This window comes from Pelmatolapia mariae, linkage group LG5 (genome assembly GCF_036321145.2).
Source record: "Pelmatolapia mariae isolate MD_Pm_ZW linkage group LG5, Pm_UMD_F_2, whole genome shotgun sequence".
Classification (NCBI taxonomy): domain Eukaryota; kingdom Metazoa; phylum Chordata; class Actinopteri; order Cichliformes; family Cichlidae; genus Pelmatolapia; species Pelmatolapia mariae.
Window position 1 is genome coordinate 35,776,771 of NC_086231.1, and position 13,949 is coordinate 35,790,719.

Genomic DNA, 13,949 nt, shown 5'->3' on the forward strand with positions numbered 1-13,949 from the left:
CCATCCCACTGAAGGAACAATGGGCTGGGAGGTCAATTCCTTCATCATAATTATGCAAATTCTCATGACCATTGACCAACAACCACTGATCAATGGCCATGAGTCCCATTCACAGAGAGTTGGGGAATTGCTGCAATCACAGCATTGTAAGATGGCGAAAGATGTACCCTTAGGCCCCCTCCTCGATTCAGAGATGGTCTTTCCCTTTTCACGTAAATGGCCTCCTTGACTCCGCGCTCAAACCAGCGTTCCTCCCTGTCCAGGATGTGTACATCCTCATCTTTGAAAGAGTGTCCACTGGCTTGTAGGACACAGCCTGTAATACACTGCGGAGTCCTGGCCTGATGAGGTAGTTCTTCTGTGTTGTGCCATCCTCTTCGCCAGAGGTTGTTTGGTTTCTCCGATGTATAAATCCTGGCAATCCTCCTGGCACTTAACAGCGTACACTTTGTTACTCTGTTTGTGTCGGGGGATCCAAACCTTGGGCGCAGTGTGTTTTGGGGTGTAAAAGCCACAGAGACGCGGTGTTTAGAAAAAATGCGTCTCAACTTTTCCGATACTCCTGACACATACGGGATCACTACAGGTTTTCACTTAGGCAGCGGTTGTCCTTCTCTCCTGTTTGTAAGGTTGGGGAAACCTGCAGTCAGCTGAGACTGAAGAAGTCACTTGGTTATCCATTATGTGAAGAAACGTTTCTCCCACTGAAAACGCTACGTCCAGATGAACAGAATCCAAAGTAAGTATTTTGGTATGGTAACAATTTATTAACTACATTTGAATGAGAAAATGCTAATTTGTTAGCTAGTATTAGGAAGTGAGGTGACCATTAACTGAAAAGGGTACACTGCAAAAGTTGTCATGATGGAGGAAACTGGCTACAGAGATCAAAAGCATTTTTTTGCATTAGTCTGTAAGCATGTTTTTTAATGCTCTTTAACACTGCAGTCTACAGTAAAAAGAGGTAAAACAGACTGGTTCTTATATAGCGCTTTTCTACTCTAACAAAGCACTCAAAGCGCTTTACACAACATTTACAATGTTACCTGGAATACAGGATGCACAAGATAAATATAATGAGGCCCACGACGCTCTGAGCATCCCACCACTGCAGGTATGGAGATGTAAAGGCAGGTTTTTCTGTCCCAGTGATTGTGGTAATCATTGCCATGGTGGCTGTCTGGTTCTCGGTCTCTATAGGGCCCAGGGTCGGGGCTGCGATCTGCTGGAAGATACTCAACAGGCTGGGGTTGCATTCCCGGTCTGAGATCAGCAAAACAAACAATAACAATAATAATTAAAAAATACTTTCAAAAACAAACACAATATTTGAATCTACACAAACTGACACAGACATATTTGGAGACATACTCTATATCATTACATGTGGTGCACAACTGATATGTTTTTAAGAGCTCTGTGAAATTAACTTGAAAATAGTACTTAAAATTGCAATACTTCATGTATAAATACTTTATGGAATAATAATTAACTACATCATGCTGTGTTAGCTTAGGTGCAATTTGAACAAAATAACCCAAAGCTTTTCTAAAAAGCAATAAATCTTAAGGTTATGAGCCAAAAAGATCTTTTCTTTGAAATGACTGGAGAAGTACATAAATATGTACAGATAAAGGATTGTTTGAGTCTATTGAAATTCCCAGACAATATAAACAGTCTCACCAGGCTCATTGGTCATGGCAGACCAGGTTAGAAACATAGTGTACAAGGTGATGAAAGAAGACTGTAGTAGACCTGAATGAGGTTGAGACTCCTGGAAATACACAGATAAGATTTATCAGTGCCAAGCATTTACTTCCCACAGGTTTGAACTGAAACTGTACATATGTATTATATAAAAAGAAGTCATAATCCTGTGTTTACTGTTTAAGCACTCCAAACACAAAAATTAACTTTTGTTTATTATTTAGAAAATATCTAGATGCTTAAAAAAGGCCAGCAACAGTGGGAATGTTTGTGGGTAGCTTGGGAAAACCTGTTCAGCTAAACTCTAATTAGCCAACTGCCAATGCTTTGGGTATCTGTACTTAACATGAACGTTTTTTTTTCCTGATAACTTTTTACTATCTGTACTTTCTACTACTTACATTTTCAAAACAGGCTTTTTACTTTTGGTTTAACGCATTTGAAGGAAGCTATCATTTCACATCACTGGCCTTCACACATCAATTTTAAGCCTAAACAGTAACAAATGAAAGGTAATCCTGTTCGTGCATTAATCACCAGGGGATATCGCATAAAAGAGAACAAAGAGGCGCAGTCGTGTGCCATAGTGGGCAGTTTAAGTGGGTTGTGTTTTCTTTTTTTTTTGAGCAGCAGGTCAGCTGATCACAGTACATTGAGTGAATTGTGCTTTTTGTCACCATCTGTAAAACTGATTTTAGGGTTCCCTGCCCGCTGAATCTCACCTTAACCCCTGACTGTACTCATGTTTCTGTTTTGAGGCAAAGAAAATACAGCTATTTTTTCATTTTCCTTCTTTTTCTAGTTTTTCTTGTTCTAATTGATTAATTCAACCTGAGTACATTTATTAGAATTAAAATTTTGACTTAAATAATGTTTTTATTCCCATCTGATATTATTTTATTATTGCATTAACACGGTTCAGTTAGTTTTGCACAAAAATAGCTGGTAAAAATGTTATCAAAAGAGCTATGTTTACTTTTCAATACTGCTACAAAACACAGTCATAATGTTTTGAAATAACAGGAATATACAACCATTTTCAGGTTTATTCTGTCTTTCCGTTTTACACTGTCAAACTCAGCAAAGGGGCCTTAGCATCAATTCCATGTAGATGCTACTATAGATGCTCATCATGACATGATGCTAGTAGCACAAACATTTGCAAACACAAAGCAGAATCTTCAGTGCTTAGAATAGTGTGTCTTGTTTTTATTTTATGTTTATCTGTGCATCGCAGACGTGCCGTGTATTCACACCTGGACTTTTGGCAGGACTGAGACAACAGAGGCAACGATGCAGAGCAACATGTTGAAGCTGATGAAGAATTTGTTGATGAAGCATTCATTGGGTTTCGTGTAGAAGACAAAGAACAGCACAACAGCTGTTAATGACAGGATGTAGTTCAGGATCGTGACAGCCAGTAGAGCTAAAAATACAAGGCAGAAACAGTTCAAAGCTGAAACCAAAAAACTGATTTGAAAGTAGATTTGTGAAATCTGTGTGTGCTACATGTACGCTTTTTAAAAAAAAAATTTCAGAGTAAGTGCTTGCTTATGTAACAGTATTTAGAAGGTGAATACAGCATGTAACTGGGCCAGAGTCACTGACCTGCATACCAGCCTCTGGAGTTGCCATTCTCCATCTTGTCAACCCAGGACTCATTCCAGGAGTGGGCAAAGTCCACCAGCAGCACCAGTTGAATCAGAATGAAAAAGAAGGCTCCACCAGAGCCTATGACAAACCATACTGCGACAACACAAATACACAAGTAATTGAACTACTCGTCTTTCATACAAACTAACAAATCTGTGTGTAAAAGAGATCTGAGTTATCAAGGATTTTAAATACAAATTCTTACTGTAGGTGAAAGGCCCTTCAGGGATGTAAAAAGCACCAACTGTAATTGCCACCAAGGCAGCAAACTTAAAGAACCAAAATCTGAAACAAATTGTTACTGTCATAAGTCTCGGGAAAACTGTCTCAATCAAATATCTCATATGCTTTCACAGTTATACAGTGGCTTGCTAAAGTATTCGGCCCCCTTGAACTTTTCCACATTTTGTCACATTACAGCCACAAACATGAATCAGTTTTATTGGAATTCCACGTGAAAGACCAATACAAAGTGGTGTACACGTGAGAAGTGGAACGAAAATCATACATGATACCAAACATTTTTTACAAATAAATAACTGCAAAGTGGGGTGTGTGTAATTATTCAGCCCCCTTTGGTCTGAGTGCAGTCAGTTGCCCATAGACATTGCCTGATGAGTGTTAATGACTAAATAGAGTGCACCTGTGTGTAATCTAATGTCAGTACAAATACAGCTGCTCTGTGACGGCCTCAGAGGTTGTCTAAGAGAATATTGGGAGCAACAACACCATGAAGTCCAAAGAACACACCAGACAGGTCAGGGATAAAGTTATTGAGAAATTTAAAGCAGGCTTAGGCTACAAAAAGATTTCCCAAGCCTTGAACATCCCACGGAGCACTGTTCAAACCATCATTCAGAAATGGAAGGAGTATGGCACAACTGTAAACCTACCAAGACAATGCCGTCCACCTTAACTCACAGGCCGAACAAGGAGAGCGCTGATCAGAAATGCAGCCAAGAGGCCCATGGTAACTCTGGACGAGCTGCAGAGATCTACAGCTCAGGTGGGGGAATCTGTCCATAGGACAACTAGTAGTCGTGCACTGCACAAAGTTGGCCTTTATGGAAGAGTGGCAAGAAGAAAGCCATTGTTAACAGAAAACCATAAGAAGTCCCGTTTGCAGTTTGCCACAAGCCATGTGGGTCCCCCACATGGCTCGTGAAGCAAGCATGTGGAAGAAGGTGCTCTGGTCAGATGAGACCAAAATAGAACTTTTTGGCCAAAATGCAAAACGCTATGTGTGGCGGAAAACTAACATTGCACATCACTCTGAACACACCATCCCCACTGTCAAATATAGTGGTGGCAGCATCATGCTCTGGGGGTGCTTCTCTTCAGCAGGGACAGGGAAGCTGGTCAGAGTTGATGGGAAGATGGATGGAGCCAAATACAGGGCAATCTTGGAAGAAAACCTCTTGGAGTCTGCAAAAGACTTGAGACTGGGGCGGAGGTTCACCTTCCAGCAGGACAACGACCCTAAACATAAAGCCAGGGCAACAATGGAATGGTTCAAAACAAAACGTATCCATGTGTTAGAATGGCCCAGTCAAAGTCCAGATCTAAATCCAATCGAGAATCTGTGGCAAGATCTGAAAACTGCTGTTCACAAACGGTGTCCATCTAATCTGACTGAGCTGGAGCTGTTTTGCAAAGAAGAATGGGCAAGGATTTCAGTCTGTAGATGTGCAAAGCTGGTAGAGACATACCCTAAAAGACTGGCAGCTGGAATTGCAGCAAAAGGTGGTTCTACAAAGTATTGACTCAGGGGGCTGAATAATTACGCACACCCCACTTTGCAGTTATTTATTTGTAAAAAATGTTTGGAATCATGTATGATTTTCGTTCCACTTCTCACGTGTACACCACTTTGTATTGGCCACTGTATATCCAGAGTCCAATCAGTTACCCTGAAAGGTCCAAACGCACTTTGATTTTGATATGAATGTGCATCACACATGTATTTATTTAATACTTATTTAGTGAATTTATTAGAATTTATTACTATTACTTTTTTTTATGTTATGCTGACCATACCCCCCCCCCCCCCCAAACTTGAAAGACACACTGCTGGTGAGACCAAATAAGAACTTTACAGCCAAATATGATAATGGACATCATATATGTGCTAGAATGACATCGGACAGCCATGATAAATATTTATTGTTGCATTTTTAAAACTTTGTAAACTAAAAAACAAGGTCTTCTGCTAAAACACATCTTGTATAATTTACATTTTACGACCTCACAGTGTTAAAGAGCCAAGGTGGACTAGAGTGCAAACACAGTGAAGGCCTGGAAATGCGATATTTAAAAACTGAACCTTAGGATTGGTAGGACTGTGCTGGTAAAAATATTTACATGTTGCTAGCTTTACTGCAGTACTTACCCATTGTGGATAGCAGCACGTGGATCTCTGCTGTTCTTTATGTTTATCATGAGAACGGAGAACCCCAAGAACCACATACTCATTCCAAAGCATATACGGTAGACTGCTTGGTACCCCACAAACATCTCACACTTGACATCCGCCTGTAGACCACGGACAGACGAACCTGCCCCATCCTCACAAAAGCCTGGGATCTACAGAAAATCAGAGAAAGACCCTTGTTTTCTGTACATCCAGACGAGATTTTTATATGCATATGAGGCTTTTAAGAGAGTGTAAAGAAGAGCCACCTTTGAGAGTACGTGTCTGATTAGACACAATGTTTTCTAAGATTTTTAATACCAAATACAATAACCTGAATTTTATCAGAATTTAGTAGAAGAAAATTACAGGTCAAATGTATGTCATGTTTTCTAATAATACTGCCTCAATCACGTATAAAAAAGTATTGGTCCTAGCACAGAACCCTGTGGAACTCCATTACTAACTTCGTTATGTGAAGGCTCCCTGTTTACTTGAACAAACTGTTATCTATTAGATATACATGTTCAAAGCAGTTCAGTGTATCCTTTAAATCCAACAGTGTGGTCCATGCTGTCTCGTATAATCTTATAGTCAACAGTACTGAATCCTGCACTGATTTAGCAGGACAGGTACAAAGAGTCCACTGTCTGAGGCCATAAGAAGTACGGATGCACCACCTGAAATTTTCTTAGCTGATTATGATTTCAAAATTTCTAAAGTGCGACCTTCTAAGTACGTTTTGCAGATTCTGATTTGCTAAGAAGTATAACTAATGAAAACATAACTAATGAAAACAACAAGAACCTTTTTCTAATCTAAGCTTTACATCATTTCCACTTTCCTTCTAATGATCTCTCCTCCTTGAAATGACATGCTGATGGCATGGTGAAAGTAATTATTAAAGTTAGTTCAAAGAGATCAATTAGAGAGAAGCCATCTAAATAAATATCACCAGTTGCTGTACTTAGCTTCTGTAGGAAGGATGTTACTGTTTTTTTTCACCAATGATTCAAATTTTATTTGTACTCGCAACCAGAGCTAAACTCAACAGGAAGCTTTATTGCCGTAATTCAGGGAACAAAGTTAAAAAATTGAGACTAGGCAGAAACTAGGAACAAACTAAGCACTAGGAAAGAAACATAGCTCGAAGGGAACAAATGACAACAATGTGACAAAGAACAGAGAGACTCAGACAATATATACACAGCAGGGAATTTTGTGTTTGTCTTCTATGGTATATTTGATATATCCTCATGATATTGTTGTTACTGGTTCAGCATAATAGTCTTTGTCCACGACAAGATTGCATGTGAACGATCAGATTGTTATGATGTCAAAGCTTTGTGACTTGGAGAAAAACCTGCTGATGTCTACTCCGAGAAGGGGCCGGTTAGGGCTATGGTGTTAGGGTTAGGGTTGTGATGATCGAGCTTCTTTTACAGTCAGATGTAAATAAAGTAAAGTCTCTATTCCAGTCTCAGGTCTTTAGCAGCAATAATGTAATAGGTTTTCTACAAGATTTTATCTGTCTCTGACATTGATAAGGAGAAAATTTGGCTCTTTCATCTTTATAAAATTGCTTTAGTACACTGAGGTTTGTAGACATCTGTTTACGCACAGCACTCTTGATGGAGATGGTTTGAGGCCTGGACTTGTGCTGACATGCGGTTTGGCTTTCATCAAAATTATCATCATCTCCACTTTAATCCTAACTTTTTACTAACAGTAAATAAGGTGTAAAGTACTATTGTTATTATGGTTATTATTATTATTGACTATTTATTTTCCAAAACACCATAAGCTAAAAAAATACTCAGAATTAAATAGAAAAAAAAATGCAATTAAAGAAAGAAAATACTGTGTGGAGCCTGCGGCTTAATTTGACCCAACACGGGAAACCTCACCCGGCATGGACACGGAAAGGATTGACAGATTGATATTTAATTTAATTGCTTCGGTTTATACATATTCAAGTTTTCCTTATCTTAAATGATTTTACCTTTCATTAAAATAGCTTCTGTTATTGCTGGATGTCATCACTTATCACATATTCTAATTTCTTGGTGCTATTTCTTGGGAGCTATGAATCTGGATTGGACTGTGTTATCTGGGGCTGACATGTCATGTGCTCCTTGTCTTCCACTTATTTTCTTCTTTTTCTTTTTTCATATGAACTTTGATTACAAACTACACTTGAATCACAGTTAATGTCTCAGAGGAAACAACATTCAGCACCCCTGTTATGTCAGCATCACTTTTTATTTATCCATTTTTAAACAATTGTCAACGATTGTTTTAAACGAGAAACAAATTGGCTGGTGCACGTGTTATAAACCTCATGGTGGCTTTGCATGAATGCTCATTTTTTGCATCAGTTATGCACCAGTTTCAACCATTATGATTTTATTTTAACTTTAAATAATGTAAACTTTATTGTGAATGTAAATGTCTATCCTATGGTATTTTTATGGTCAACTCCTACCCTTTTGAGCTGCCGATCCACACCCGGTGACAGCATGATGCAGGCAACGATGGTGCCTATCAGCATTATAAAGGCATAGATGATCCTGGTCACCGTGGAGTTTCTGATGCTCGGACAGCAGCTACACATCAGGCACGTAGCACTGCTGCACAGGCACGGCACCTGGAGGATCAATAAAAAAATCACACTTGAAGCAAAAGTGGAACATCCAGGGATATGTGTAAGGAAAGATGTAAGCGATCAATGTGAGAACACAACATATACATGTTCTTAATCAAACATTTACCGCATAATACAATGATGCACTTTACTAAACCTTTGGATTTTTGTTTTTTAAATTCCAGTACTGACAACAAGCACACACAACACATTTTAGTAACTTAGAAAAATATTTCAATCATTTATTTTAGATTTTCAACTATTCAACTGCCAGTATAGACTGATCTTGATGTTTGTACTGTTATGCTGTACACAGTCTACTGTAACGTCTCATTGAGTAACACTCAATGACTCAGCACAGCACTGGCAATTAGAGACAATGACATTCAGAGAAAAACTACTTTGCACTGAGAGCACTCTGTATTTTGACCACTGTGCCATCTGATATGTTGTGTCATAAAGCGACTACTTTATTACCATCAGGCTTGAGGACATATGAGGCAGATTGGCTTGTGTGGTTCTGAGACTTTAAACAAGTTTTTTTTCTGCAGGTTAAAAAGTTGTCACAAGTTTGCTGTGTTTTCTTGTACTGACTTACTGACTTATTATTGGACAATTCCTTCACTGTTATTGTGAAAATTACTTAGTTATTCCTAATGAGTTTGCAGCAGTCCTTCTCATGTCCTGTTTTCCCCTGCCTGAATATAATTAATGATGAAAGCTTTTATTGGCAGCTGCTGTCATGGAGAAACTTGTATGTATCTCTTTTCTGGAACTGCAAATAAAGCAGAAGCACTGAGTGTTTCCAACTGTTGCAAACTGACAGAGTAAAGTATTCTGCAGTAAACTGGACTAACTGACACATGGAAACTGAGGCCTCATTGTCTCACTTTTTCTGTAAGTTAAATGTGTGATTTCTAAGATAATCAGTAAATTAATATTCTTAGTTTGCTAGGCAATACGAGGAGTGAGCTGTCGGGGGAAAGCTGGTGTTTGGTAACTAATACATACATAAATGAATTTGCTTGCACATGAGTGAGCTTGAATGTTAATTAAAAGTACTGTAGTTCAAACACTACCTTGGCTTCTCTGACTGTACTGAACAGAAGGATATTAAGACTTCTAGCTGGTACTTAAAGATGAGCCACTTAAACGGTTTATATGAGAAACAGGTAAAAGTCATTGGGCCTGCCTAGTCACTAACTAATGTTACAGTTACTGTTCATTTAATATGAGCATAATATTATAAGAACAACAGGCTGGGCTCTTCTTCTTATGATTATCAAATATTTGCAAACAGTAACATGTTTCTGTCTCTCTCCACACATGTATGGATAGTAACACAAATTTTAAAAATATTGGCAAGCACCAGTGGTACCCCGCAGCCTCCTAGTAGATGCACCTAAAGTATCGATTTGAAAGTCCTCGGTGACTTCCTTCTTAAGTTATCGCATTCACAAACTTGAGTGTCTATGCTGCCCGCCTGCCTGGCAATATCTGAAGCTGTTATAGCTGCAAAGGGTGGGCTGACATCATATTAAACATTAAAATTTTATGTATAAGTACCTAAATGTATCAAAATTTCAGTATTCACTTTCATTTAATGAGCTATCAGTTGCAGTAAAACCCCCAGGAAAGACTGTTAAAACTGGGGCAGCTATTTAAGAAAGGCAGCATGTGGTGTTTGTGGTCAGACCCAGCAGGCCTGTGGGCAGGAATTTGTCACAGCGACTCCTCCTCAAATATATACTTTAGCTACATTGATTCTAAAGCTTTGAAAATATGCCACGAGAATATTTGTTTAGCGTTATGTAAAATTTATATTGCTACTCCAAAGTTTCTAAGTCTAGTTTGGCTAGACATTGTTTACACATGACACATGATTGTGGGAAGCAGTAATATAATGCAAGTAATACATGCTAACCTTTATATGTATATGTATGTTAGTGTCTTAGAAATATAACTGGACTAAACTGATAAAGTTTTGGTGTAGTAAAAACAAAACAAAAAAATCACAGCCTGACATTGTCAGACGGCATATGTATTAATTTACAGTAAACCACTGCCTGGACGTGGAGTCAAGTGATAACGATACTTGGAAGATTGTCAACAAGTATGCCAGCCAGACAAGGTCAGCTTAGTTCTTCTGCAGAGTGGCCTTGACAATGTCTGCCAGAAAACATACAGCCTGAAAATGGTTGGCCATGCCTCATCATAGAGCAGGGCGATATGACCAAAAATATTTATCACGATATACATTTGAAAATTTGCGATAACAATATAACTGACGACATAACTGACACTAGACAAAATACTTTACAACTCCACAACTTTATTCGTGCAAAAAATTTAAAAAAATCAACGTATTTTCACTTAAACAAGCAGCTGTTTTTTATGTGCATTAAAGTTATATAAAAATTTAAAAGTGCAAATGCAAACTCCTTGCTGACAGTTCAACCAAAAGGCATTTCCAGTGGAAATTGGCCGACATATCCTCAGCATAACCGTGTATAATGTCCACAAAACTTAAAAAGAGGTTATACACACACTATTATGTTGAAGCACAATATGTATCACTCCGCGAGGCTCCTGCCTACGATAGCCGTAATGCTCCGACAATCCATCAAGCGGTGCGGCTCCGTAGCTTAGCAAAGTCGTACTAAAACATTTGACAGATTTTCGAGCGCCGTGTACCACATAAAATCGTTTCGAGGTCAGTAAACACAACCAGAATACATACATAAAGCACACGGGATTATAAGGGGCACTGTCGATTTTCAGAAAAATCAAAGGATTGATTTTAAGTGTGCCGTATTTTCCAAAAAACACGGTAATAACGACGGCCCGCTAGCATGCTCTACCAAAAATAGTGCTTTGTTGTGTATCTGACGGAGGAAAGCTAAACCAGTTCCACACCACTGAAGTTGCAGCATTTTTACAAACCAATTCTGGTTCATCTGTTTCATTCAACGATCCGCTTTCGCCCTTCTCATTCTCTGTCGCCGCCATGCTTTTTCCGCCATGTGCGTATGAAAACAAAGGCACTGCGCATGCGCGTTTTACCCATATTCTATCGCGATATTTCATTTTCTTATCGTTGCCCGACATTATACCGGTGTTACCGTGAACGGTATGATATGGCCCAGCCCTACCTCATCATGATCTCAACCATAAATAAACCCAGACAGAAAATATACTGTTAATACAGTTTTTTTTATAGTTTTACTTGTGTCTGTCTTTTTGTATAAATGAAGTTGTTAAATTGACAGATAATACAGCTCTGTGAAAAACTGAATGCTTTATTACAAGATATATTTGTGGTATTTGCTCTAGTCCTAATTGCGTATCCATGTAGTGCTATTCCTTTCTTGACTTATATAAAAAGATACTGTTTTCATTCTCTACGTTTCACCTGTTGTGCCAAAAAGTGATTGTCTGCCAAAAACTGATTTCCGGTATTTGCCAAAAACTGATTGCTCGTATTTAAACTGCTATAAGTAACTTGTTGGGCTATAATATGTGAAACATATGTCAAATGCATCCCTCGTGGATGTCATAAAGTCATCTTGAGCCACAAACAACATTCGTGTAACAAGGTAGAAGCCGTAATCAGTTTTTGGCAGTGACTTTTATATAACCTTTATTTATGCAGTTAAAAAAATGTCATTAACATTAAAAATCTCTTTTGTAAGAGTAAGTTGGCCAAGAGGACAGCAGAAATGGGAGCAAATATTACAATAGTTCTGTAAAAATATTTTAAGTGGCGATAAAGGACTGGTTGGTTATATTGTAAGTACAATAACACAGAGTTGTAAAGATACTTGAAAAACAGATATTTTTTTTAAAAATTCTATATATAACCCCTTTGTAAACCCTTTTCACCGAAGTCTATTTACCAACATACGTAAAGATATTACAGATAAAAAATACACAGAAACATTGGAAATCAGTTTTTGGCAGGCAATCACTTTTTGGCACAACACATCTACTGACATTTCTAAATACGACGCTTGTTGTGTTCTTATTATAATGTAACAAAGCGCAACTAATCCAGTTAATCACATGCCAGCAGATGACCAAGTGCGTTAGGATTAACTATCTGTTGTGCCGTACATTTGAACTGCTCCTCACGCGGCAGCTACTTCAGGGGAATTCTCAGATTTCTGCAGATAAAATCAAAATACAGCGTAGCTGAACCGTTACCGAAACCATAACTGTTTTAACAAACCTGAGCTAGATCACAGAACACAACGGGAATTAATATAGCAGCTAACTGAGTGTGTCCATGTTCTTTAGCACTAGCCTACTACCTGTTGCTGTCTACGCTTCAGGTTGTTACGACACCTTACATTTCTCATCACTTTAAATCAAGGTGCTTGTAAAAACCTCACTTCTGAGTCGCAGCATTAGACCTTACCCAGCTTGCAAAAGAAAATGCCCCCAGAACAGCTCCCATGGTTGCCGGGTTTCTGAACAGAAGCGCACAGTCTGTGTTCTTCTTCCCGTTATTTCTCTTCCGTTCTTCGCTGGTGTTTTCACTATCGAAAGAAAATACAGCTTCTCTATTAGGCGGTCAGGATAGAACGAGAGCGCCTCGAACTACTTTAGAGCTTTGGCTGGCTGAAGTAACGCTGGGTGACGTCATGACGTTGTTGACCTGTTGTCATTTGTACAGGCTTTGGTGACGGTATGTGGACATACTGATACGTAATTAGGTTTTTTAATTGTCATTAACGGTTTATATGTTATAAAATAGTTTAACAATACTAGAACAACGATAAAGTTATTATTAGTTAGTGGTAAAGTCTACTAGTGTTAGTGGTTTACTGTTTATTGTTTCTTCAGTCATAAGTCATACATACTCAGTTTCATTTATACATAAAAGAAGCGCTTTCTGTATTAATTTATTTAGGATTTGAAAAGCCTGTGTCTTTTTTATAGATCTTTCATTTTTTCATTTTAGCCCTTCTCTTGTATGTTGTATCACAATCTCTGGCTCGCTTCCATAACACGTCTTTTGTCCTGTCTTGCGTCCCTCACTCCCAACTGGTTGCAGAAGAAGACCTGGTTCTCCTGGAGGTTTCTTCCAGTTAAAAGGGAATTTTTCTTGTTCATAAGAGGTCGTCGATTGTTGGGGGTTCTCTCTATTATTGTAGAGTCTTTACCTTAAAATATAAAATTTCTTTAGGTGACTGTTGTTGTGACTTGGTGTTATATAAATAAAATTGAATTTGGTTGAGCTAAACTGTGGTCCTCTCCCTCCTCTTTCACATCTCTGTGTAAATATATCGGTTTTCGCTTGTCCTTTCATGATATCTATAGTTTCTCTCTTTGTCACCCCTTGTTCTCCATGCCTGTCATTATTATTTGGTTTGTCTTCTATGGACTGTTTGAATTTTGGACCTTTGCTTCAGCATTAATGAGTCTGCACTGTAAACTTGGGTCTTCATAACAGGAGGCTGTAGCTGATACAGAATTTGTAGATGACCTGATACAGCAGGTCATCTACAAATTTGGAAGGTTGGTGGTTCACTT

At 38.5% G+C, this 13,949-nt stretch overlaps 1 protein-coding gene across 2 annotated transcripts in view; it reads right to left on the bottom strand.

Moving 5' to 3' along the window:
• Positions 1 to 13,028, bottom strand: part of si:ch73-267c23.10 (serine incorporator 1) — a 30,136-nt gene extending 17,108 nt beyond the window's left edge. Inside the window, exons 1-8 of one of the 2 annotated variants that reach the window (XM_063474896.1) lie at positions 12,832 to 13,028; positions 8,256 to 8,417; positions 5,750 to 5,943; positions 3,566 to 3,645; positions 3,316 to 3,453; positions 2,964 to 3,133; positions 1,684 to 1,774; positions 1,047 to 1,263 (exon numbers count right to left, since the gene is read on the bottom strand). In XM_063474896.1, the coding sequence (XP_063330966.1) occupies positions 1,047 to 1,263; positions 1,684 to 1,774; positions 2,964 to 3,133; positions 3,316 to 3,453; positions 3,566 to 3,645; positions 5,750 to 5,943; positions 8,256 to 8,417; positions 12,832 to 12,870 (1,091 nt within the window). In that variant the 5' untranslated portion in view covers positions 12,871 to 13,028. The remainder of the gene's footprint in view (positions 1 to 1,046; positions 1,264 to 1,683; positions 1,775 to 2,963; positions 3,134 to 3,315; positions 3,454 to 3,565; positions 3,646 to 5,749; positions 5,944 to 8,255; positions 8,418 to 12,831) is intronic. The other variant, XM_063474895.1, reaches the window with a different exon arrangement.
• Between the last annotated feature and the right edge of the window lie 921 nt (positions 13,029 to 13,949).